Genomic DNA, 26119 nt, shown 5'->3' with positions numbered 1-26119 from the left:
ATATGCTTCCCTAATTCATTCTATGGTTAAATATAAAAAACAATTGTGTCTGATTTGTCTATCACTACAGTGCCAAGACTTCAAAATCACCAAAACTTGGGTCAGTATGCAACATTCATAAAATGGCAAATCAATACTGTACACTATATAATAATATTTGAAAGCTCTTTTTATAATTTTCAATATATTTCAAATGACAATACTGATTAACAGTTTTTACAACAAACTACTGCACATAAAATATTTAAGAGAGTCCAAAAGATCAAGAAAAAGGTTTCTATCCATTTTCAACCATACAAGAAGCCTTATTAATATGCTTTACAGCAATATTTCATTCAAACACTGTAAAGGTAGCAGACACATTTGAGATATAGCACAACTGAGGTCCTTAACATTACAAACCCACTTTAGCCCCAAAACACATTGTAATAAACTTGAAAATACAGTGAAATGTCACAAATGTGTTTAAAATTCAAAATCCTTTACAGTGATGCAAGTGTAAACAATCATCCCAGAAAACGTGACTAAATAAATACAATCCAAGGCTTTATTTCAAAATTGATTCTCCAGTATCTGTCCCGTAGGATGCGTGATGACATCACTGGTGTGTTTTTACACTCGCGTCAGGAAGCTCAGATTGAGGCTGCTGGGGAGCTGGATGGTCTCGAGGGCCACAGATGAAGGGTTGAAGGGGAAAGTGACTGAGAAAATGATCTTAGCGTCCATCAGTAACTGAGAAGACTCCTTACGATCCTTTAATAAATTCTGTGGAGTGGAGGGAGAAGTGTTTAACCATGAAAAATATCAGACAATATCTGCTTTAAAATACATTTAAAAACATTGAAGAAATGACTCACCTGTACAGACTTTATGAATGATATAGACACTCTCTCCTCAAACTCATTCACTGGTGTGTACAAGCTGAGGATTTTCACAATCTGTCCCAGAGAGACACAGACACAACACATCAGAACTCAACTCACGGTTTCATTTGGAAGGCTCTATTCATTACACACACACACACACACCTGTTGGGTGGTGAGAGCCGTGCACATGGTGCAGATGGCGTCTGCGTCGTCCTGGCTCTTCTTCTTGATCTGCAGAAGCTGAGCCGCCTGAATCAGAGGCTCCAGAGACTCACGAGCTCCACTGCCCTGAAGATCTTTATCCAGCAACCACTCCTCCAGCTGACACACATTATACCTGATGTGAAGAGGGGAAAACAATACATTCAAAAATGTTTGACATATTAAATAAATATATAAATACACCAGAGACATTTTTCAAATTTTATATAAAATATTTTTTGTACAATAAAATTACAATAGACAATAAAATTATTATAAACAAATGCAAAATTAATAGAAAAACTACTAAAATGATATTCCAGCATTTTAGAATAATCATTTAAAAAATGATGCAAAAAAAACTTTTCGTTTTGTTATCCTAGCATAAGAATGGTTTACTAAATCTAAATCATTTAATGTCATTTAATATTATATACACATAAACTAAACTATAAAACACACATACATAAACTATACTGTGGTATAAATCAGATTTTTTAAATTATTAATATAATTTCTTTCAAACTTGACTGAACAAGGTCTAGTGGCCTCTATTGGTTAGTACTTGGGGTTTTCGATTCCGTGTTTTTTCGAGTTTACCGCAGGAATCAATATAATCGACTCCCGGAATCGACTCCATTTGCTCCATATACTTGAAGTCACAACAGGGTCAACAATATCAAAATACAAGATTTCTCTCATTGTTACACACTAAATATAGGCTATTCTTTTTTTCCAGACACAAATCCTGAAACTACCTTTATATCATGAAAACAAAACATTAGCCAGCGTAGAGACGCATCATTACCTTGAAATGATGAAAATCACCATCGTTTCATAGATGTTGCCAATACTACCAAATTTTAAAGAGGGAAAAGTCAAAAGAAAAAGCCTTTTGAATATTATTTCAGAGTTAAATAAACGAGAGAGAAGGTAATGTAGCCTAGAAGTCTAGACGCACCCTAGCGGCAGCAAAATGTATTTTGCAGCCAGGGTAGTCTAGCAACTCTCCGTTGACTTTCGGAGCTGTAAAAACCTAAATTGGGTCAGGCCAATCACGTCGTGTATAGAGTAGGCGGGGCGGGCTTAACATAATGATGACAGAGTTGTGACGGTTCCCTGCTACTTGAAAACAAAGAACAGTTGCTGCTGCTGGTGAACAGTCTTTCGAATCGGCTTTGGCCGCGACTCTGGAGGACTTGGAGTTAAGTTTTTCTTTGAGAAAAGAGCAAAGAACGGCACTTAAGTCATTCTTATAAAAGGAAGATGTGTTCATAGTTTTGCCGGCCAGATTCAAAAGTTGAATCTATCAACTAACGTTAGCTCCGCTGTTGGGCAAACGCTCTGGTTGGTTGAAGCGCTGTCCTATTGCGTGCAGAGTGAATTTGAAAGACAGCCGTTTATCCCGCCCCTCGGATTGAGCCGTGTCTATGGTGAGTTACCAGACCTAACATCTTGATGTAGGTCTGGCTTGCCAGGCTAAAGGTAATGCATTCTTTAACCAGGGTTTCTCAAACTCGGTCCTGGAGGGCCACTGTCCTGCACAGTTTAGCTCCAACCCTGATCAAACACACCTGAGCAAGCTAATCAATGTCTTCAGGATCACTAGAAACTCACAGCTAGGTGTGTTTGATCAGGGTTGGAGCTAAACTGTGCAGGACAGTGGCCCTCCAGGACCGAGTTTGAGAAACCCTGATCTAAACGGTCGGGTGAGGGCGATAAGCGAACAGTCATCTCTTGTAATAGTGTAAAAAAAGCTTCTTGGACAGGATCTAAAAATAATATCTAGTCTAAATACATCCAATAATGTACTCTTATTGTGCTTATTCATGTTGGCAGTTTTTTTGTATTTTTTAAATTATGATTAGTTTAAATGATTATGAACACATTCGGATACAATGGCAAACCAAATTAATATAAAAACCGATGGAACCAGGTAGGTCCTTAATTTCAACGTAACTGGTTGTTATTTTATTGTAAATAAGCTACATGTATAAAACTATGACTGTGATGTTGTTTCTGCGACAGCTCTCTTACGCACGAGTGAGCGATTTTAGACAGCAATGGAGTCACAACGAGAGTCGATTCCTCATCTCCAGTCAGTACCTGATCTGCAGGCCTTTACTCCAGGAGCACATGTCCTTGCGGAGCAGTAAGTTGTTTAGTGTGACGCAGCAGATGAGGTAGAACTGCTGTTTGATGACCTGTCGGACCAGCTCGGTGTCGTTGCCGTGCTGGAGCAGCGTGTAATAGAAAACATCCAGCTGTTTCAAAATAGACTCCAGCGAGTGACCGCTGTCCTCTGGGAAACTGGACGTGCGCTTCCTCATTCCTGTGGGCTTCACACCCATCACTCCCTGAATGGTCTCCTGCTCCAACATGGCTGGCGCTGGGATGAGGAAAAGAGGGAATGATCAAGAAGAGAACGTATATTAAATATTGAGATCTGTATAACCAGAGCATGCAGAGTTACCAATCATGGGGTGAATAATGTTCTCTATGACCCTGATGAGCTGCTGGTAGATCTGGATGGCTAGATCGCTCAGAACCTGGCAGTACTCAGACAGGTCAAAGTTTGACAGACAGTGTTCGTTTTGACGAGGAGTGTTGTGCTTTGTGTAGCCCTAAAACATGTCAGGAAGAAATTAAATATTAGGTCAGCACTCATATAGCAGTGAATAATTACATTTATTATAGATAATAAAGAGAAAACCTTCACATGTATGTGAAAGGCACGGTTCCAAACCTTTACTCCTAATATTTGCAGCTAGCTTCAACAGAACGCTAAATGTTTTACAAAACTTTTAGCTTTATCTATTTATATATTGTTTGCATTAAAAGCTGTATTCTAAAAGTGAAAAACTGTAAAAAGAAACAACACTGTGCTAAACAAAAAGTGACAGCTATAGTTAATTCCAATAGAGTCTGATGTTAGCATGTTGCTACGCTAACAACTCACTCTAATAAAGCGCAAAAATACACACAAATATTAGACTTATCAGAATACACACAGAACTATAGTCCCAGCTAACAATCTGGCAAGGTTCTCATAAAGACAAACAAACATTTTTTCAGTAACATGAACAAAACATTTGTTTAAAGGTATCTGGTATTTAATAATAATGTTCTCAAAATGTTAACATTATACATTGTTTTCTGAAAGGATTTAGTTTTTTAATGTTAGTAATTACTACTATTTCAGAACATTCAAAAGTAATATTCCCATAGTGTCTGCAAAATTATCAAATGGAATATTCCCTTAAAGGGATAGTTCGGCCAAAAATGATATTAAACCCATGATTTACTCAACCTCAAGCCGTTCGAGATGCATATGTCAATCATTTGTCAGACGAACACATTTTCAGTTATTTTAGAAAATATCTTAGATCTTTCAGTGGTTATAATGTGAAGCTATGGGGTCCACTCCTTCAAGTCCCAAAATGTGCATGCATCCTTCACAAAAGTAATCCATCCGGCTCCAGGGGGATAAACGAAGGCCTTCTGAGGGTAATCCGTGCGGTTTTGTCGTAAAAATATACATATTTAAAACTTTATAAATGAAAATGACTGGCTTCCGGCAACGGTCGACGCGCGTTCACAGGAGATGGATGCCGGCGTATGACGTAGGACGTGACGTAGAACGAACGCAACAGCGCAGCCAGAGAGCAGAGCAAAACAAAACTCCACTCAGGATTTCCGTGAAGAGTTATTTGATTTAGCTATACTTAAGTTTTTTATTAGGCTTAAAATGGTTCGGGCCTGCATCTACCCTGGATGCTTAAACTTATTTAAAACTGTAAGGTTGCGTGCGCAGGTGTCAAAGGAAGATGCACCAGTAGCATTTCACAGATTCCCAGTACACTACGCTACTAGATTCCTACGCTACGTCATACGCCGGTATCCATCTCCCGTGAATGCGCGCCGACCGTTGCCGGAAGCCAGTTATTTTCGTTTATAAAGTTTTAAATATGTATATTTTTACGACAAAACCGCACGGATTACCCTCAGAAGGCCTTTGTTTATCCCCCTGGAGCCGGATGGATTACTTTTGTGAAGGATGCATGCACATTTTTGGGACTTGAAGGACTTGAACTTGACATTATAACCACTGAAAGATCTAAGACATTTTCTAAAATAACTGAAAATGTGTTCGTCTGACAAATGATTGACATATGCATCTCGAACGGCTTGAGGTTGAGTAAATCATGGGTTTAATCATGGGTTCATTTTTGGCCGAACTATCCCTTTAACGTTCACATAACCAAGAAAAACATTAAAAAAATTTTTTTTTTTTTTTTTTAACTGCGCATTTTAAACAAACAGGGATCATTCAGAAATAACTTTTTCATAGCTTAATGGGAAAGTTAGTAAAACGTTCATAGAATATAGGATATTTTTGTTAGCTGAGGTTATACCTAAAAAACTGCTGCTGACTTTTTGAAACAATCTTCATCTGGCATGAAGATTGTTTCAAAAAGTCAGCAGCAGTTTTTTAGGTATAACCCCATGTGATAGTATAACCCCATTTAGGTATAACCCCATGTGATAATGGCTTAAAATGCTTTCTAGGTAGACAGCACACTCAGATATGAAACACAGCCAGACATCATGCCTACTTCTTCTCCGCTGTACTGCTTCAGGCAATGTAAGAAGCGACAGGTGTTTGCCAACCAGAATGAAATGGTCTCAAAATCTCCCCGTTTCTGTAAAAACAGTCAGTTCATTATTAAAAAGGGTTAAAATTATTAAAATCTGGACAATGTTTTTCATGTAAAGATGTTTCACAGTCATCTCCATGGATATTCCTGCATTTTCTGTCAGTGAGAGTCTCACCTTCAGTACGTTCTTGATGGCGTTGATGGAGGAGTTCATGAGGGTGGAGACCCGCTGGTCATCGTTGGCGTAGTCGGCGTGTCGCAGACACATGAAGAGAATATAAGCAGGCAGGCCTGGGATCAGATTCACCGCCACACCTCGGGGTTTGAGCTCTGGTAGATAAACAGCATGATCAAAAGACTGAAAGTTACTCTGTCCAGTGGAATACAATCTATAGAGTCAAAGGAAAAATAAAAATGGAGTCCATTTGTTCTTCTTTCTTTTTATCTTTGCAATGATGAAGCAAAGTAAAAAAAATCTAAACATGTTTGTGTTTTTTAGTGATATTCTACATGTTTATGATGTTCGTATCACCTGTGATGAGTATCTTGAACAGTTTGTTCTCGTCTTCTCTCCTGTACTCCAGCATGCCCTGGAAATCCCTCTCTTTTCGAACGATACTGACCGTGCGACCGCTCTCGCCGACCACGTTCCCTGGAGTGGACTGCTCGAAATGAACACCTGCTGCCACCAAAAAAAAAAATATATATATATATATATATATATATATATATATAATATAATAATAATAAAAAAATAAAAAAATAAAATAAAAATAAATAAATATATATATATATATATATATATATATATATATATATATATATATATATATATATATATATATATATATATATATATATATATATATATATATATATATATATATATATATATATAATTATTTTTTTTTATTTTTTTTTATTTTTTTTTCCACATAAAAACCATGCTGGGATACCGCATCAACAGTAATTCACATGTAGGCACAATCTGTCTACAAAACTAATTCAGTCTAATCTTGACTAATAGTATTGATTTTGTGTATTCAAAATAAAAAATCTTTACCCTCAGGCTCCCCAAACTTTTTCATATATATTTTCAGGTGTTTCTTTAGTTTGCGGATCATTTTGTCCTGTTTTCCCGTCTGCTCCAAGATTTCCTATAATTGACAGAAATCATTTTAATACAGAAGAATATTTATTATGATCATTGATTGTTGTCAGTACATGTATATGTGTCAGTGTGAGTGTGTGCACACCATGTTTTGTTGCGTGAGGCGACTGATCTCGTGCTGCAGGCTTGCTTGTATTCGAGCGTCGTGCGGAAGCTGCAAGCTGTCTGACATCATCTGCTGCTGCTGGCCAAGCTCCGCCTTTAACCGCTGAAGCTCCGCCCTCAAACCCTCCACCTCCTTCTCATGGGACTGTCCCTGAGTCTGCAACTGAGATGCCAGAATCCTGCAGTGAAAGATGTATTTAAAAATTACTCACAAGATATACACTAAAAAACAAAACAGTTACATTTTTTACCATTTCCTTTTACACAAATTATGTTTCCATCAATATTTAACAAAAATTATGCATAGTTTATGCATTATTCCTTAATGGGGGTATTTAGCCCCTTTGTTTCTTCAATATGAAAAGCAATATAAAAAAATAAAAATACTTTCTTGATAGTGTGTAGCATGTAGTGTGCTAGTGTGTCTTTGAATATTAAATCTATTTTTTTCACCTGTTAGTTTCCTTCAGGCTCTCATAAGCCATCCAGAGCTCTCCATCCTCATTCAGCTCATGAAGGTCCAAAGTCGGGGATCTGAGAGAGAAAGAGACATGAGAGACTCAATATAAGGAATCCTGCAAGTTACAGTGTGAACATAGAGTAAATAAAAATTTATAAAAAATAAAAGCTGATTTACCTGCTGGAGTCACCTGAATCTCCTTCACTTCCTGTTTCCTGAAAAGAGAAAGTATTTTCTAACCAGATTTATCTGTCTTGTATTGCGATATACAAGAGACGGCGAAAAAAATATAATATTTAATAATGTAATATGCAATTTATTATTTTGTATTACTTTTTATTTTAATCATCTCACATATTATCTCTTAGATTTTCACATATGGAATCATGTGAAATGGCTAAAATAAAAAAGTCTGCACCCTACCTTATGTTTAAATGCCTCTTGATTGACCAGCTGAGATCTCAGGATAAGCACCTCCTCCTTTCGCATCTCCAGCTCTTCATTGGTGGAGTTGAGCTGCTCGAGGACCACGTTATACGCCTGACCTCCAGGGGACGCCACCTTTGACCCCTTCCCCTTACTGAGAGACTGACGGAGATCCTGCAGATCTTTCTTGAGCTTCTTATTGTCAGACTCCAGCTCCTGACGCTGAGAAGACCAGAACACACACTTGTATATTTCTCTGAATGCATGAAAGAGAAACCAAGAGTTTATTTGGTGAGCCAAAGTGTGTTTTTGTACCTTCAGAGCCTCATAGTCTCTCTCAGCCCCTAATACTCTCTGACAATCTTCCAGTTCCTTAAAATGCAGAGAAAGAGCATGCATAACTTGGTTTGTGTCATGGTTTCCACATGTGTGATGAATTGGGCCATTCTGAAATATACAACACTAATTACTTTAGTTCGCTCCAGTTGTAGCTGCTCTTCTTTGGTGTCCATCTCGCTCTGCAGGTCCATGTTCTCCTTCTCCAGTTCAGTGACTCTCCTCTGCAGCTTCATCAGGAGAGACACATCAGCTGCCGTCTGCACAGCGTCCTAACGCATCAAACACATCCATTATATTCTATCCTGACAGAAGAAATCAAGAGGAACTCAAGAGCCATACAGCCATTCGAAACTGACCTCTCTTTCCAGAGAGCTGACCTCTGACCCTGTGAGCACAGAGCTGTGGATGCTCTCTGATTGGCTGCTGCTGTAGCCAGAGTCGGCTCTGTTATGACCGAGTTTGGAGAGATCCTGTTTAAAAAGATTGGGAACACAAAATGGTTTATGATATTGAAAATGTTACCAACTATATCATTATTTAATTTCACCATTGTGATCTCATGTTTGTATAAGTAGCATGAAATATCTTACCACAGCCGCCTCTTTTTCTGATCTCAGATCAGCGTAGCGCTCTTCCAGTTTCAGGTGTTCGGTCAGAAGGTTCTGGTAACGGAATCGCTCCTCGTTCAGCTGTGCTTGCAGGTGCTCGGTGGACTCCTGTTGGGTCGACTCAGGAATTTCTATTCAAGATAAAAGCAGAAGAAATGAAAAATTATTTGTTTATTAAATCACCTTCCTGACATGTAAATCCACCTATTGTACTTTGTTAACCATGACTAGTGCATCTGCTACCTTATTCTGTAGAAGAACTAACCATTAGCATTAATTTTCATCTCAATGGCAATTTTCTACACATATTATAGACAATATTATAGTCATTAAAATACAAAAGTAATAAGAGTTGGAGCTTTCCTCCGTCAAGCCAAAACAACATGAACTCACTCACCTCTTATCTGCTGCTCCTGCTCCTGGATCAGTCTGTTCATCTCCTCTTTCTCACTCTTCAGTAGTGTGTTCTTCTCATTGAGATCAGCGACCATCTGCAGATATAATTTATGGCTAAGTATGCATCCTTTTTTTTGGCCTTTACAAGTGGTGTTTGACATTCAGCTTTCATTATGTACCATGGTAATATTGTATTACTATAGTTTTGTACATGTATCATGCTATTCATTGTAAAATACAATAGTATATGAACATGATAATCATTCAATACCATGGTGAATCAGAGTCTCGGGGTATTACCATCTGATACCATCACTGTAATACCACAAAATTACCATATATGTGGAAATATAGATTTTTTTTAATTAGTTTGGTTTACAAATACTGCATTTGCTTGATAAAAAATACAGTAAAAACAGTAATATTTTGAAATATTCTTACAATTTAAAATAAGTGTTTTCTATTGTAATATACTTTAAAATGTAATTTATTCCTTCAGCAACATTACTCCAGTCTTCAGTGTCACATGATCCTTCAGAAATCATTCTAATATGATGATTTGCTCAGGAAATATTAATGTTGAAAACAGTTGTGCTGCACAATATTTTTGTGGAAACCCTGACACAAAAAACAGCATTTATTTAAACTAGAATAAATTTGTAACATTATAAATGTGTTTATTGTTAAATTTTATCAATTTAATGTGTCCTTGCGGAATAAAATTATTAATTTATTTTTCTTTTAAAAACTTAGTGACCCCAAACTTTTGAACAGTAGTGTATATATATATTCATATTATACGTCATGGTTGATAAATGACAATATTAAAAATTCACTATTAAAATACTATTTTGTCTAAATAATAATTAAAAAATTTTTAAAATCACTGAAAAAAATCATTTTGAAAACAAATAAACATCTCCTTTTTACCTCTTTGTTCTTCTCCAGCTCCTGACGGACCAATGCCAGCTCCTCCTGTAACGATGTCACCAGGTCTCCACGGTGACGGGCCTCCTCTTCCACCTCCTGAAGAGTCTTGAGCTGCATGTGCAACTTCTCTATATCAGCAGCACTGTGGCTCTCCTGTGCACTTATTCGCTCAGAAAGCTCTCGGTTCTCCTTATGCTGAAGACACATGAAAACACATTGCTAATCAAACATGGATTCCTCCTTAGATATCAGTGCAAATGTCCTGAGAATAAAACAACGCCGAAGGACACCTGCTCATCCAGTTTCCTCTGCAGCTGCATGATCTTGTTCTCCATGCCGACATTGAGCTTCTTGAAGTGCTCGACCGATCTGGCCTCGATCTTGAGTTTCTTGAGCTCTCGACGGGCCAGCATCCTGCGCACACAACACTGCAGATACACCACGGCACGCTTGATGCGACGGAAACGCCAGCGGGCCAGGAAGCCACGCACCCAGCGCTGGATCAGTAAAGCCTTGCGCTCAAACACCAACTGAGCAAGAAAACAAGATGGAAAAAACTCTATAAAACTTGTTTTCATTCCCAATTCAACTTGGGCGAACTTGATTGAGAGAGAGTACAAGAATGGTGCTGGTTATAAATGAGGTCAATAGATTCCATGTCAACTTTTGTATAACAAAAAGATGTAAGATCAACTGGAAATCGAATTCATTTTGGCGGCTTCACATCAATTCAATTAGTGTTGAAGGAAAACTGGAGTAGATAATAAATTCAAAATGTTGAAAATATACTATTATTTATTCTGAAACAGAATCTCTGGTGCATGACATTATATACTGTTGCATACGTGTTGTGTGTAATTATTTTGAGTGTGACCGCACCTTTCAATGAATGAGAATTAGCAACTCTCCGTACTAAGAAATAACTGTTACTCATTCCTGAAATTCCCTTCTTTTCCCTCTTGCACATTTTGATTACCAGCCCAGTCTTCCTCTGCTATGCTACACCTAAAAAAAAAAAAGATTGGCCTCGTACCCGTTTGTACTCCAGTCTGGCTGTATATCCGCGCAGTAACCTCTGAATGAGAACCGCTGCTGTTTTCTGTCGCAGGTACTGTCGCCTCGCCGCCCACATGCGTGTGTTTTTCTGAAAGATCACTGCGGCCCGTGTCCTTCTCAGGTTATTGCACAGGCTAATCGAGGGCAGATAAAACACACACTGTTGGTTTAGTTTCCAACCAGCAACTGACAGACAAGTATTCATTTACACTTGACTCATTTCACAAAGTAAATCTACAAAATTTGCAAGCGTCCCCTACCATCGAGCCTGGTGTCCTCTCGTGTATCTCTGCAAGGTAATGGTCGCCTGGCGAATACGCAGGTATTTCTTGCGGGCCAGCCAGCAGCGGATAGTTTTTTGGATTTGGATGCAGGCCGTGCGGAGTTTGTCCGCCCTCAGCTTTTCCAGGTAAGCCACCTGTCCGGCCCGGAAGAAGATCTTTGTTTTTCCGAACTGGTATTTATCTTTGTTCTGTAGAGAAGGAATGGAGTAACATTAGACTGTTTAAAAATAAAAACATCTTAAACCAACCTAAGCTGGTTTGTAATGTCTGAGCAGCGTCAGAATTGTCCTTTCCCTGGTTTTAGATGGGTTTTGGGCACTGTTTGGATGGGAGATCAGCTTAAACCAGCTTAGGCCATCTTAAACCAGCCTAAGTTGTTGTTTTTTAGCATGGTACATGCTCTTTGTAAAGAGAAAGAACTAAGAATGCTACTTATGTTTACAAAGACAAGTGTAATACCTGCACAAGCCGTTCTAGGACATTCTGGCACATCAACTTCCTGTCTGAGAGGATATCTTTCTTCCTCATTAGAACACGATAGCGACTGAAGAACTCTTGATAAGTCCACCTGACCAGAGGGAGTTAAAGCAGTATTAAAACACAAAAACAGATCAGTTAAGGCATCAGAATATTTAAAGCTGGGTTAGTAGAATTACAGTTTATGTAAATCTAAAGCAGTTTTAAACTTAAACACAAAACGTTTTTTACAATTGATTTACAATTTTGCTAGTTCACCATTTCAAAAACTTTCAAGATTGGTGCTTCTGAGTTAGTCACATCTGATTGGTTCCCTTGAGTTAATCACAACAAATCAGATTCCAAGCAGAATGGACACTAGTAAGAAGTGTCCAAGAAAGACATGCTCCTGAAATTAACATGTTTTGTTGATCCTGGAACAACATTCCTGTCTGAAAATTAAGCACTAACCCTATCCCTATCCCTAAACCCTACCCATAACTTCTCCCTAAAATCAGAGAGAAATGATAGATGGATAACACTGATGTAGAAGCACCTAACCCTGGTTGTAAGCCTAAACTTGACATAGACTGGTCCCTCAAATCTGATTGGTTGATTGGAATGTTGTTCCAGGATCAATAAAGATGTGGATCCAGGAACACGTTGTACTTGGTGAAATCACGTTGACCCTAGTAAGACATGTTAGTCATTGAATTAGCACCTGGAAGGGAAGCCTTTGGCTGAGATACGAATGGTCTCGAGGACTCCACACGCTCTGAGCTGCTGAACGGCTCGATGAGGGTCCATTCTAGAGACAGAAAGAGAAGAAACTCTAATGACCCGTGTTACATAATGGTGGATTATCTCTGAACTCAGCTCACTGACATGAAGGGGGCTTTAAGGTCATTCGGCTTGATGCAGCGCACGTAGTGTGGGGTGGTGGCGTTCAGCGTGTCCATGAGCAGGTGCAGAGAGTTCCGGAACTGAAAACATCAAACAAATGAAACTTATTTTCTATGGGTGGATCAGATTTGTTCCAATAGAGCATAACAGTGCTTTTTCAGTAGCCTTGGTTCTGGAAGTAATTTATTTTCTCATACATGTTCTTTATGAATGGTGAAAAGGACAAAGGCACAATACATCTTTTATGAGACAATGAACTACAACAACACTTTTAATACCAAACAATACTTTCAAAAGTTATGGGTCTTTACTATTTTTACGTTTTTGAAAGAAGTCACTTATGCTTTTGAAAGCTGTATTTATTTGATCAAGAATACAGTAAAAACAGTATAATATTGTGAAATATTTCTATTTGAATATATTTTAAAATGTAATTTATTTCTGTGAAACCAAGCTGAATTTTCAGCATCATTACTCCAGTCTTCAGTGTCACATGATCCTTCAGAAATCATTTTAATCAATCTTTTTGTGGAAACCATGATACATTTTTTAGGACTCTTTGATGAATAACAAGTTTAAAAGAACAGCATGTGTGAACAAAAGTTTTTACGGTCACTTTCGATTGATTTAAAGTGATAGTTCACCCAAAAATGTAAATTCTGCTATCATTTACTCACCCTCAAATTGTTCCAAATCTGTATAAATTTCTTTGTTTTGCTGAATAGAAAGGAAGATATTTTAAAGAATTTTTGTAACCAAACAGTTGCTGGTCCACATTAACTTCCATAGTGTTTTTTTTTCATACTATGGAAGTCAATGGTGGTCAACTGTTTGTATACCAACATTCTTCACAATATCTTGCTTTGTATTCAGCAGAACAAAGTAATTTATACAGGTTAATATACATTTTATTTTTGGGTGAACTATCCCTTTAATGAATCCTTGCTGAATAAAAATATAAACTTCTTTAAAAAAAATCATACTGACCCCAAACTTTTGAAGGGTAATATACTGAATAACAGTGATGGATCATGGCTTTGTTTGTCAACTCTAACCTGCAGTCCAACCGATTTCTTGTTCTCCCTAAAAGACTGAGTGGACCGTCCAATCTTTGCTCGACCAGATGGTGCTGTGGTGCTCTGAGCTGCAGGTGTTTCCTCATCCTGGAAGAGCTCAACCAGCAAGGCGACCTGTGAGGAAACCAGAGAGCCTTTATAACAAAGATCGATATGCATAATACCTTACTTGTCTGCAACTTGTGACATTTACACTCTAGATTAGTAGTTCTCAAAGGCTTATTTGCATTTAACACTCTTAAATCACCCGTGTTGAGAACCACAGATCTAGGAATCCAAAAATGGTGTTCATGAACCGAACAGCAGGTGGCGATACTTCTCCAAAGCCATGATGAATAACTCTAACTCTATTTTTAAGGCACTGAATAACATTTCGCAAGCAGAAACATGTTCCTGTGGAGCACTAGAAGCTGCATTTCTGTGCCAGAAAATTGCTTGGTGAGCTATGTTGAGGTAAACACACCTTGCTAGCCTTCAGCACATTAATCTGTTCTTCATTGACTGTGTCTTTATTTTTCTCCAGAAATCCATCACACTGGTATTCAACCTAAAAGTGATATAGAGAGAGATAAAATGAGATAGACTCCTAGAAATTCCTACATGAACACATAATAGCTACATATTTTTCTTCATGTACCTTGTCTGCAAAGTGCAGTATGATGAAAGCTGTGTTAGACATGCGCGGCTTCTCAAAGTGAGAGCTTTTCTTCAGGTGAGTGTTGTACAGCTTTTGTGCCCACGATTCATCTGAACCTTTTGGCATCTGGATGCATCAAATTAAGGAATTTGAGAAGTTCATCACACACAAAAAAACAAAACAATGATAATTATATAACAATTGTGGTTTAATAATGTTTTTTACAGTGCATTCTTCGTCTAGAAGATCCAGCAAGCCCATCTTGGCCTCGATCAGGTTGATGCAGGGCTGGTTGTCGTAGAAATCGATGAGTGTCCATGGTATCTGCTCCTTCATGTACTCCTCCTGCTCCAGTTTGAACACGTGCTGAAGGGGAAATGCTTTCTGTGAGTCGTGATGTGCTTGGACATGACTGATTATTTTGTGAATGCTGGAGCAGCTGACGCATGTTTGAAAATGCTGACCATGTTAAACTGCTGCTGGAGCTTCTCATTGGCGTAATTGATGCAGAACTGCTCGAAGCTGTTCACCTCGAACGTCTCAAACCTGGGCACAACACAACATAATTTTCCTGGAACTGTATTTTTATCATCAATAAAGTATGAAGCAGCAGCTCACCCACCCATAGATGTCTAGGACACCGATGAACGAGTGCGGTTTGGAGGAAGTGCTCAGGGCTTTGTTGACCTGGCTCACAATCCAGGAGAAGAGCTTGGCGTAAATGTGTTTCGAGAGAGCGTCACGGCCGTTCACGGCTTCCAAACGGGTAACAGGCTTGTTTAGGGTTTCTGTGGCGGTCTTGAGTTTTTTATGGCACAACCAGTGAGCCATGGACTCATACGAAACCTCAGTGAGGTCACAAAACACTGCCAGGTGGCCGTTTTCATCCTGGACACAATGCAAACAAAATTGTGTGGAATCAATGCGGGAAAATGCATGTGGATTTAATCATTAGGCAGACGCTTTTGTCCAAAGCAACTTTGCAAAATGTGAATTAAAGCAATCATTTATTCTTGCATTCTCACTGGGACTCACAGAGATGCCACAGCTAGAAGATCCTCTCTCCTTCACGTCTACATTTCCCAGATGAAGAATGGCTGACAGGATTTGGAACAGACCCATTTGGTGTGCCTCAGTAATTCCTGTAATCAGCAGATACTGGCACGTTTGTGGTTGAATGACTAGACTAAGGGTATGTGAAGAACCCTTAAACAGGCTCATATCATGAGGAATCTAATTGTCTTTTTGATCTTTTCAGGTTCATGTACTATGAAAACATACTGTAATTTTCTCCCTAGTCCAAAAAGATGTTAAACTAAGCTGCAAAATGGCTTATTCTGAACATTATAAATGTTTATACTAATTCCTATTGGGTCTTCATAAAAAAATAAAACCAAAAAAAAAAAAAAAGAAAGAAAGAAAAAAAATAATATATATATATATATATATATATATATATATATATATATATATATATATATATATATATATATATATATATATATATAATATTTTTAAACACAAAAAATGAAAATAAATAATGGATAAACTCAAATAACTAAAAACAAATTTACATTAAAATGGAAAAAACTAATTATGTAAAACATTTAAATAAAATATGTGATCCTTTTTATCATTCTAATAATAAGTTAAAACAATAAAGGTGAGACATATGGGATCCTGGTGTACAAAACACCATATGGCACATGGAGAAGTAAAATATTCATACCCAGCAGTGAAAAGGCTTTCCTTGTGTCCTGCATCTCCTTCAGGTCATTCACTCCCTCGATGACGGGACTTCTGCCTTGGTTAGTGTAGGGAAAGTCATCAGCGCTACCTTAAGAGAAAGACTGGTTACTGAAGAAAAGAAGTCCACCCTGAGGGGAAGTGATGAACAGATGAAAATATTAACTTTCTTTCTAAAAAATATCAGCTGTCGGTTGACTTAAAGGCTACATAGCCCAGTCAAATGAAGACAATATGCTTTACTTGACTGGTATTTATAAACACAAACCAGAATGGGTATCACATTACCTAACTTTAGAGGTTCAAACTCAGGTAAATGGGCGCAGGCACAGAGCTGATAGAAGATGTGATAGTTTCTCTCCTCACTCGCCTAAAACGGGAAACAGAAACTGATCCCTTTAGTGTAAGTCAAGTGACATTCCCACATAAATAAATTAAACATATGTTTATTGGGTATATATCATATTCATTTGATATTAAAGCAGCTCTATTATGCCATTCTTAGGGTTTCGAATTGTGTTTTGGATTCTCCTGCAAAAGGTTTACATGCATCCAAGGTAAAAAAAGAATTATTAGTTTTCTCATTATCTACAGTGTCTGAAAGGGTTCTATCAAGGATTCAGTCTCTCTAAACCCCTCCTTTCCCAGAGTCTACTCTCTGATTGGTCAGATGGCCCAGTCCGTTGTGATTGGCCAACAGCTTACACTGCGTGTCGGACACTAAACGGCCATAAGCATATCTGAACTTCAGCTCCGGATCTTCCTAACAGTGGCATAACAGTGATATGAACAGTAATGATGCCGTCAGTTTTATCGTATCAGTTCAAGCTTGAGTCCTCGTCCTTTGTAACTGCATCAAAGTGGATTCGCAGCTCAGAAAACAGCGTCTTCTCGACATGTCGACAACACGAACCAAACTCTTCAAGGCATCAGCTACAACTACAGTGTTTGAGGGCGGAGCAAAGTAGACGTTGTTCACAGTCAGCCAATGAAGACCATAGGCTAGCATTATGCAGATTTGTTATGAACCTACGCATGTTCTTGCAGGAAGTAAGACTGGAATTACAGACATCTCATTTCAGGTGGTTCAGAATAGCTTCTGCATTTTGATCTTGAATCTTTCACAAACAGCTATATTACACCCTACATGAAAGGTGATATTCAAAAAAACATAATAATGGCACCTTAAAGCTACCAAGTTTTATATTACTGAAATTACTGATGACTTATGGGTCATTCAAACTCTTTAAATCAGTATATAGTAGAGACGAATGAATATCAAACTAACCTGGAACACCACTCTAGACTTTTCCAGAAGGTACGTCCTCATGTTGGCTCCTATGATGTTGTGCTTTCTGTCAAATCCAATCTCAATGTACTTCCCAAAGCGACTACTGTTGTCGTTTCTCGTCGTCTTGGCATTTCCTATAGCCTGCACGCAGATGAAAACCTCGATATGACACAGTTTCTTGGAATAGATCTGTTTGATGTCTAGGGAGTTTTTACAGGCTAGCTTAGGTGTCTAACCGCAGTCATACCTCCATGATAGGACTGGACGCCAGCACTTTTTTCTCCACGCTGGACTCATCAGAGGATCCACTGACTGTAGCAAAGTAACGCATGGCATATTTGGCAGACACGGTCTTCCCTGCACCAGATTCTCCACTCACGATGATGGACTGATTCTTCTCGTCTCTTACAGGAGGACGTGGAGGAGAGATAGCATCGTCACTGCCTATGGACATATTCTTAGACATGCTGTTTCTATTGCAATAAGGTGAGTGCACATACCTGGCCATCTGTTTATAGGCCTCCTCTGATACAGCGAAGATGTGAGGGTCCATATCACCCATGTTCTGCCCACTGTAAGCATTGATGATGTCTGATCCATAGATCGGAAGACTTTCATATGGATTGATGGCAACCAGGATGATCCCTGTTATAATTTTAAAAACAGATAACTTGATTTGTAAAACTTTTTTAGTTCTGGGTCAAAGGTCAGACTGAATTCTAATACTTTTTTGTGCAATTTTTGCATTTTTATTTTTGCAAAACTCTTTATTTCTTTTTTACTTTGCATACTGTATGCAAAACAGCCTAATCTAAGAACAGGAGTCCATAACTCAAAGTCTAATGAGCTGTGCAGTGCATATGACAAGCTCTGCTAGGTCATGTTTTATGGTTCATATTCACTAGCAATATCTGCTGTTCATGGAAGTTCCAAAGTCTACAGGTCATTTAAACAACATAAAATTAAAAATACATAAAAATCTAAAATATTTTTTTTTTATGTGAAACTATCAGACTATATATTGAACAGACAATCCTGAGACATATTTCAAACAGACATTAAATAGGAAAGTCAGAGTTTAATATATCTAGAAAGCAATGTCATGGCCATGTGAGGTGTCATTTTTCATTACCGCAGTAGGTGTAGATAAGCTTGGAGTCCGTGAATCGGACCCGCAGGTTGAGCAGCACGGCCGGTTCATGGAGGTAACTGAGAGCCGTGAGGTCGTTCTCGCCCACCAGGATGTCCGGGTTACGAAGATGAGGCAGAACGCCACTCTTCGGGTCCAGCTTGTACTCGCACTCCTATGAAAAGACACTACAGTTCAGCTGAAGCTCATCAGGAGAACTATAAAGGGGTGGTTGATTATGATTTCACTTTTCTAACTTTAGTTAGTGTGTAATGTTGCTGTTTGAGCATAAACAACATCTGCAAAGTTACGATTCTCAAAGTTCAAAGCAAAGGGAGATATTTGCTTTTAAAGAAATTGCTTTTTAAGGACTACAACAAACGGCTGGTAGGGACTACACGACATTTCTCCAGGGTTAGTGACATCACTAACCCTAAAATTTACATAAACCCCGCCCCCGAGAACACATTTATAGATTATCAAAACAGAATATGCTAATCAATGAGTAGAAGATAACTACACATAAGCTACATAAACTCATCAATAAACCATTCAGAAAAGTTTCTCTAGTTTTCACTTCTTCTTGAGTGTTTCCATCATTGTCTGACTCCAGTTTGAACATAAAAGGCTAAAAGATTTTGAAATTTTCAGTGCATATCTGTGTGTGGTAAAAAGACACAAGCTGTTGAAGCTCCGCCCTCTGTGCCGGGAGCAGCAGCTCATTTGCATTTAAAGGGACCGACACAACAACAGCGCGTTTTTGCTCACCCTCAAAAAGTGACAACCTTAACATGCTATATAAAAATATCTGTGGGGTATTTTGAGCTAAATCTTCACATACACACTCTGGGGACATCAGAGATGTATTTCACACCTTGTGAAAAGGGCATTATACCACCCCTTTAAAATCAAATCTATTGCCTTTCAGAGGTGCAAAGAGTACTGTAAGTAGTATTGTTGACTAGTTTGGGTGTGTAAAGGCAAAATGCACAAAATGTAGTACCAACAATGCCCTGTAGATGGCGATATCACTTTTGTAGCAGAAATAAACAGCTGCAGAAAAAGTTAGTTGCCATGCAAAATGTAAGGAGTAATTGCATTAATCATCAATACAATGTATTGGAGTAAAGACAAGAGTACATATATTTATTCAGAAATGTAGTCAAGTAGAGTTGATAATATCTTTGATAGTCAAACTACAAAGTAGCAAAAAAGATTTTTAGGTACAGTAACTAATTACATTTATTTACTTCCACTGTACATGCATTGCTGTGAATGCAATTTTTGTTTGCTTTCGTCATAATCAACAGCATGTTATCAGTAGAGCGAAGTCTTTAATTAAACTGAAGTTCATCAGGTCATCTTGTACACACATGTAGCTTACATAGCAGGATAAAACATGCAAAAGCTTTTGCTATCAGTGACACACTTGGAGACAGGATATACATTTAGTCTACCTCAGGAAAACCACAAGCTAAGCTTCACAGATCATTTTCTTTGCCCTAGTGACTTTACACCAATGATAATGCCACCAGTTGCCACCAGTGAAATAAATTATGGGAACAGCAATGGGTGTAGTTACTGAAATATGTTGGAATTGGAACTCCACACCCATTATTTTTCCACACAACATCTTGTTCACCACCAGTCTGACTCATCTTTGCCTCAATCTTGACTCAATGCTGACTCAAGCAGCACTAAATGCTGTAAACCACCTAATCTGGTCTAATTTGTATACTTTCCCTTCATAATACCCATGTTGGAACAGGGTGCATGTGGAAAACTTTTTGAAGACCAAGGCCTGGTTTCACAGACAAGGCTTAGATTAAACCAGAATTAAGCCTTAGTTAATAAGGACATTTAAGTAGCTTTTATAAATGTGCCTTAGAAAAAACAAAAACATTACTGGTGTGCATCTTGAGACAAAACAATGGCACTGACATATTTTAAGATATGTCAGTGCAAATTGCTTTCAGGTAAAACAGCTCAAACATGCATTTTAGTCTAGGGCTAGACTCAAGCCTTGTCGGTGAGAGCAGGGGTTAGTGTTTGATGCTCTCACCGTCTCATCCTCCAGCTGTAGATATAGGACGGTGTCTCCGGGCCTGTAGTCTCTGGTCAGCTCTGCTGATCTCCACACCTCTGTGGTGTCTGGGATCCAGACTCGAGCAAACTGCAGGAGGTGAACACCAAGTTAGTAAGAATAACAGTATTTATTTAATGCAATTCAAAGCAGATGCATCTTCAAATAAGCATATAATTGCTTTATCAATGCATTCATATTTAAAACAAGAAATGGAATTTTAAATGGACTGATTTACCTACAGTTAGAGTGGCAACTCAGATTAATATATTATTTTTATTTACTATTATTACTATTGTTTGCTTTTCTTTCAACTGTAATTAACCATCAGATTGTTTTATGAATGCATTAATATTTAAAACAATTAAATATAACTGATGTATTCCGTTGTTCAGAGTTTGTTTAGGAAACAATCTAATTAATGTAAATGACTCTAATTACAATAATAATAAAAAAATAACTTAAATTCCAGTAGCCCCTTTAAAGTTCCCCCAAACAAGGAAAAGTGCTGTATGATAAACTGTCTGTATGATACAATTTCTCACATGTTTCCATTACTCATATGTGAAATTAACGGGGTTTAAACTCATACCTTCGAGTAAAGCTCCGGCGCTGCCATTGAGCTCCGCCTGAAGTCCCGTTACTCCAGAAACATCACAACCCTCTGCTTCTGCTACGGTTTAGAAAACAGACATTGAGAAACGCCAAAGTTTTTGCAATCCCTTGGCTGGTGGTGTGGAAGAAGTGTGACAGCCGCCGGGGAAATACATTGAGTGGCACAGTTTAATAACTAACAGCTGTTCTTATGGGTCATGATGTGTTGTTCCACCAGGGGGCGCTTGGCGGCTCAAAACGCTGATTCCTCCATTCAAATCTCAGGGGGTTTGTCTCATTGGAAATGTGTGTACACAAAATAGTGTAATCTTTTTATTAAATTAATTATGAATATAAAAATATCTGGCATACAAATGTGAACTTTTATTAAATGAATAATAAAAACAAATCACCTTATAATCACGACCAACTATAATTGGTCCATCCTGACACCGCTGAGAAAAGTAACAGATACCACTTGACAACGCCATGCGTTGCTTTATCAGAATAAAGACGCTGAAAAACTTCGATAACCAATTAAATCTGAATAGATTGTAAAATATTGCAACCTTGTTCAATATTGTTTATTATTAAGTAAAATATTATTTATACTTAGCGCATGTCACCAATTAGAAAGAACTTCCGGTGAGCAAACCACGCCCATTTCATATTACGTGTTCTTCTTCCCGCTTGTTCTATTTCTGTGTGACAATCATCCTTGCCCGTTTCTTTTAAGCATGCCGTGTATAAGAACGAGCCATTATTTTTCCTTTGATATTTATTATTTCCAATACTTTTGTACAATATATTTCCTTTTTCTGTTTTATTTTACACGTTGTGAACTTGTGACCATAGTTTTATGACCCGTAAAAAAAAGAAAAAAAGAAAGAAGAAAGAAAAGTCGCCGTGGCAATGACCGACGTGAAAACAGTGCCGCCGTGTGGCGATTGTGAGTTACTGCACCCCACTCAGGAATAGGTATTAAAGCAATGCATACTCCAAACGAGAGGTGATTATGTGTATATCCATGTCTTCTCTGATGCTACCAGAAGCTATTTGTTCATCATCTTGGCTTTGGCAATATAATCGCTCGAACAAAAAAAAATATATAAAAAAAAGTGTCGTAAGAACAGTGCCGCCTTGTGGCGATTATGAGTTACTGCACTCCGGCCAGGCAGGTAGAAAAACCACACATAATCCAAATGCTAGCTGGTTCTTTGTATTTCTTGAAAATTCTATCAGAAACCAGATCAAGCTTAATAAAGCATTTGCTAACTATAAATTAACTTAAAATATGGATCAAATTAAAAAGGAATGGCCGGAGTGCATTAGTTTTAATAATCACTTCTTTGCATTTATTCATCGGGGTTTGACTAGACTTAGTTTACCAACTAAGCCACTTACCAAGAGTGCACTTCATCTAAAGTTATTGCTAAATGACAGCACAATGCTTATGGTTAGTTTAAATTTGTGTAGGTATTTAAAATGATTTTATTTGAATTTAACAGCAATTCTACTACCTTTAAAAGACAAGAAATACACAAGAATAGACAAGAATAGAGTTCAAAAACAACTACTTGGTCACAAATCACATGTCCAAAACTATTTTATTTACAAAACAAATGGCACAGTTGTGACAGTAAACTTTTGTACAGCTCAGATAAATCATTTCAGTTGTTCTGGCAACACAACCTTGACGAGACAGTTAAGAGGAACACGCTCTTCAATGTGGGTGAAGGACCGTTTTAAGGTCATTTTCATCATCAACAAGGAGAAGGCAAACCGCAGATCTCAACGAACGAACTTTAAGAGCGTTTAGATGTTTTTTCAGCTCAACCATCTAACGTCTACGAGGCCTTTTCTTTCTTCAAACAGGCACAGTTTTGGCAGAAGAGGTGGATGTGATTATTTCAAGTCAAGTCCATATCTGTTCACACAGGTCTTTTTTCAACACATGCACAAAAATAGTGGTTGAAAAGATGGAAAAAAGTGTAAAACCCTAAAATAATGCCGATCCGACTCAATCGGTCAGATTACCATGTTTAAACCTTGGCATTCAAGCAATGCATTTAACAGTACGGTTAAATCCAAGTACATTGGTAGCAGCAATCTACAGATTTCCTTGTCAAAATATTATATTGAGAGCGTTTCTACGGCCAAAGACAAAAAGAGTAAGAAAAGAGCAAAAGAAAGAGAAACAATGAACACAGAGATGGAAAGAGCAGGCGTCAGACGGCGAGTTTGCTGGCCACCAGAGACTGTTTCCGCTGGGGAAGGTCCTGAGGAGTGGGAATGTGGTCTCCGGTGACCTCGGTCTTCTCCGCCGCTGCAGTCGGGAGCTGCTTGTTCTTCATCTTGGCTTTGGCCATGTTATAGTCACCCGAGTCAAAGTATTTTTGCTGCAAGGAAAAAACAAGTCCGTTATTTGCAATCAATAGGTTGAATTCTGACACTTTTAAAAGTTAATCCCAAAAATGTTCTTGTTTACTCTCCCTCATGCCATTCCAAACACGGAAGACTTTCGTTCATCTTCGGAACACAAATGAAGATCTTTTTAATGAGATTTCTGTCCCTCCATTGACAGCTACGCAACTGACACTTTGATGCTTCAAAAAGTTCATTTTTAGTCCAAATTTTATGAAGAAAATTTACAAACCAATCAAGTCACTTCAGAAAATTTGGACTAAACCACTCAATTACTGTGGAATAGCTTTACGATCTCTTTATGAACTTCATGAAGCATCAAAGTGGTAGTTGCGTAGCTGTCAATGGAGGGACAGAAATCTCTCGGATTTAACCAAAAAGATCTTCATTTGTGTTCCGAAGATGAACGAAAGTCTTACGGGTTTGTAACGAGACGAAGGCGAGTCATTGATGAAAGAATTCCCATTTTTGGGTGAACTATCCCTTAAAATCCGTTTCGAAACCGTACCCCCTTTTGTAGTCTTTTTCGCAGCATATCCGACCCGCCAGGCCTGGTCCCGAGATGAGGGTATCGGGCCTTCAGTTTGACCTCCTCAGCTTTTTCTGGACTTACAACAGTGTCCTGCATCTCCTACATTAGATGTGAGAACAAAATCACTTCAAACTAAATTTCATAAACCACAGGAAACATATTACTGATTAAAACTGCATTGAACAGCAGCATAACATAATTTGACATTATTTGCCTCCCTAAAAAGTCAAGTTTACCACTTATATATACATATAGCCTTATATATATATATATAGAGAGAGAGAGAGAGAGAGAGAGAGAGAGAGAGAGAGAGAGAGAGAGAGAGAGAGAGAGAGATAGATAGATAAATAATTATTCTAAATATTAAAACAATTCTATAAACACATAATACACGGTTTAAAAGACTAGTAAAACCAAAGTTGTTTTATGTGGTCCAGTAGCTTTCACTTTAATACAGCCGATAGATTTACTTCTATATTATTATTTCAGCGCGATCACACTGTCGGATGCGCTCCGGCCTCTTACAAAACGTGTTTGAATGAGCGAACCTGCTGCTCCTCTGTGCTCGCCTCCACTTCACCGGACATCTGGACAAATTAAATGCAAAAAAACAAAAGAAAACAAAACACACAAAAAACGGAACACTTGTCTTTGCTTCGCCCTCGGAGAGCCGTCAGGAGATATTGTGAACTGGCCGTCCGCTGCTGCTACTGCTGTCTTGAAAATCCTAAATGTTCTTCTTCGCGAGAAACAGAGCGCGACTCACACAGTCACTGAGCGCCGCGCCGCCGCCTCGCGGACTGGAGGAGGACAGCGGCATTTGTGTTTTGTATCATTTCTTGAAATAATACTCATAATATAAAAGTTGTTCGTACGTTTACTTTAAAAGTAATTAAATATTTCACAGCACAAAGACACATGTACCGCAACCTGAAGGTGGAAAGTTTTAGAATTATGCTTAAAGGGGTTTTACTTGCTTGAAAATGATGAACTATCACATTGCAGAAGGTATGTAGTCAGAAGTGGACAGTAACTAAGTACACTTACTTGAGTACTGTACTTAAGTACACATTTTGCGTATCTGTACTTTACTTGAGTATTATTTTTTTCTGGAAACTTTTTACTTTAACTTCACTGCATTTGAAAGACAAATATCGTACTTTTACTCCACTACAATTCGGTCAAGGTCCTTGAGAAGAAAGTAGTAATCTCAGTCAGGGGAGGATTTTGGTTGGAAATGAAAGTCGGGTTGACGTCAGAACTCGACTGATGTTGGTTTCTGACGTCAACCCGATTTCCATTTTCAACCACAATACAACGTCTGTCCAATATTGGAGATTAACGTCAATCTGATGTTGGATTCTGATATCAACCTGATTTTCATTTTCAACATTGAGTTTGGTCTTCTATTAATGTGAATTTGTCATGGTTTTGGTGCACACTATCTTATAGATAACAGTAAGGCTAACATATTCATACTAAAAGCCAAAAAAAAAAAACTTTAAATAGGGCACTTTTTGAAGTAACAGCCATTTGGGTGTCCGAAACCATTGTGGACGTTATTGAGTGACTTATTCAGTCTCACATTCAATCCCACTACTGGAACTGTGCTCTAGAAATAAATGTGCTATTGATATGGGGGTAGACAGGCATGGATTCAGAGGCATAAGGTACTGTAAGTATTACACACAACAATGCATTGACATTTACTTTTGATACTTAAGTACTTTTACTTAAGTAAAAATCGG

General features: G+C 38.1%; 2 protein-coding genes across 4 annotated transcripts; both read right to left on the bottom strand.

Annotated features, from left to right (window-relative positions):
• Nucleotides 1-66: 66 nt before the first annotated feature.
• myo5ab (myosin VAb) lies at nucleotides 67-21573 on the bottom strand. 3 transcript variants are annotated; one of them, XM_079859345.1, is made up of 40 exons: nucleotides 21414-21573; nucleotides 20801-20911; nucleotides 18742-18913; nucleotides 18110-18254; nucleotides 17857-18013; nucleotides 17607-17750; nucleotides 16607-16688; nucleotides 16302-16409; nucleotides 15608-15714; nucleotides 15195-15460; nucleotides 15037-15118; nucleotides 14798-14938; nucleotides 14573-14698; nucleotides 14399-14482; nucleotides 13915-14049; nucleotides 12842-12939; nucleotides 12678-12764; nucleotides 11960-12068; nucleotides 11477-11688; nucleotides 11194-11350; nucleotides 10451-10690; nucleotides 10161-10355; nucleotides 9232-9325; nucleotides 8817-8965; nucleotides 8583-8696; nucleotides 8358-8495; nucleotides 8203-8259; nucleotides 7885-8109; nucleotides 7639-7676; nucleotides 7455-7535; nucleotides 6982-7180; nucleotides 6789-6882; nucleotides 6258-6407; nucleotides 5901-6055; nucleotides 5684-5770; nucleotides 3541-3691; nucleotides 3174-3456; nucleotides 1029-1203; nucleotides 858-938; nucleotides 67-765 (listed from the first exon to the last, which is right to left on the bottom strand). In XM_079859345.1, exons 1-40 carry the CDS (start codon nucleotides 21438-21440, stop codon nucleotides 613-615), a joined length of 5409 nt encoding a protein of 1802 aa, XP_079715471.1. In that variant the 5' UTR covers nucleotides 21441-21573; the 3' UTR covers nucleotides 67-612. The 3 variants fall into 3 exon arrangements, with proteins under 3 accessions (XP_079715471.1, XP_079715472.1, XP_079715473.1); XM_079859346.1 differs by having other exon boundaries at nucleotides 6258-6404; XM_079859347.1 differs by having other exon boundaries at nucleotides 8358-8483.
• Nucleotides 21574-22994: 1421 nt separating this feature from the next.
• arpp19b (cAMP-regulated phosphoprotein 19b) lies at nucleotides 22995-25146 on the bottom strand. Its single transcript, XM_079859921.1, has 3 exons — nucleotides 24920-25146; nucleotides 24348-24470; nucleotides 22995-23814 (listed from the first exon to the last, which is right to left on the bottom strand). Exons 1-3 carry the CDS (start codon nucleotides 24956-24958, stop codon nucleotides 23644-23646), a joined length of 333 nt encoding a protein of 110 aa, XP_079716047.1. The 5' UTR covers nucleotides 24959-25146; the 3' UTR covers nucleotides 22995-23643.
• Between the last annotated feature and the right edge of the window lie 973 nt (nucleotides 25147-26119).

The sequence above is a fragment of the Squalius cephalus genome, assembly GCF_949319135.1.
Source record: "Squalius cephalus genome assembly, chromosome: 23".
NCBI lineage: Eukaryota > Metazoa > Chordata > Actinopteri > Cypriniformes > Leuciscidae > Squalius > Squalius cephalus.
This window is presented reverse-complemented; position numbering and strand designations above follow the sequence as displayed.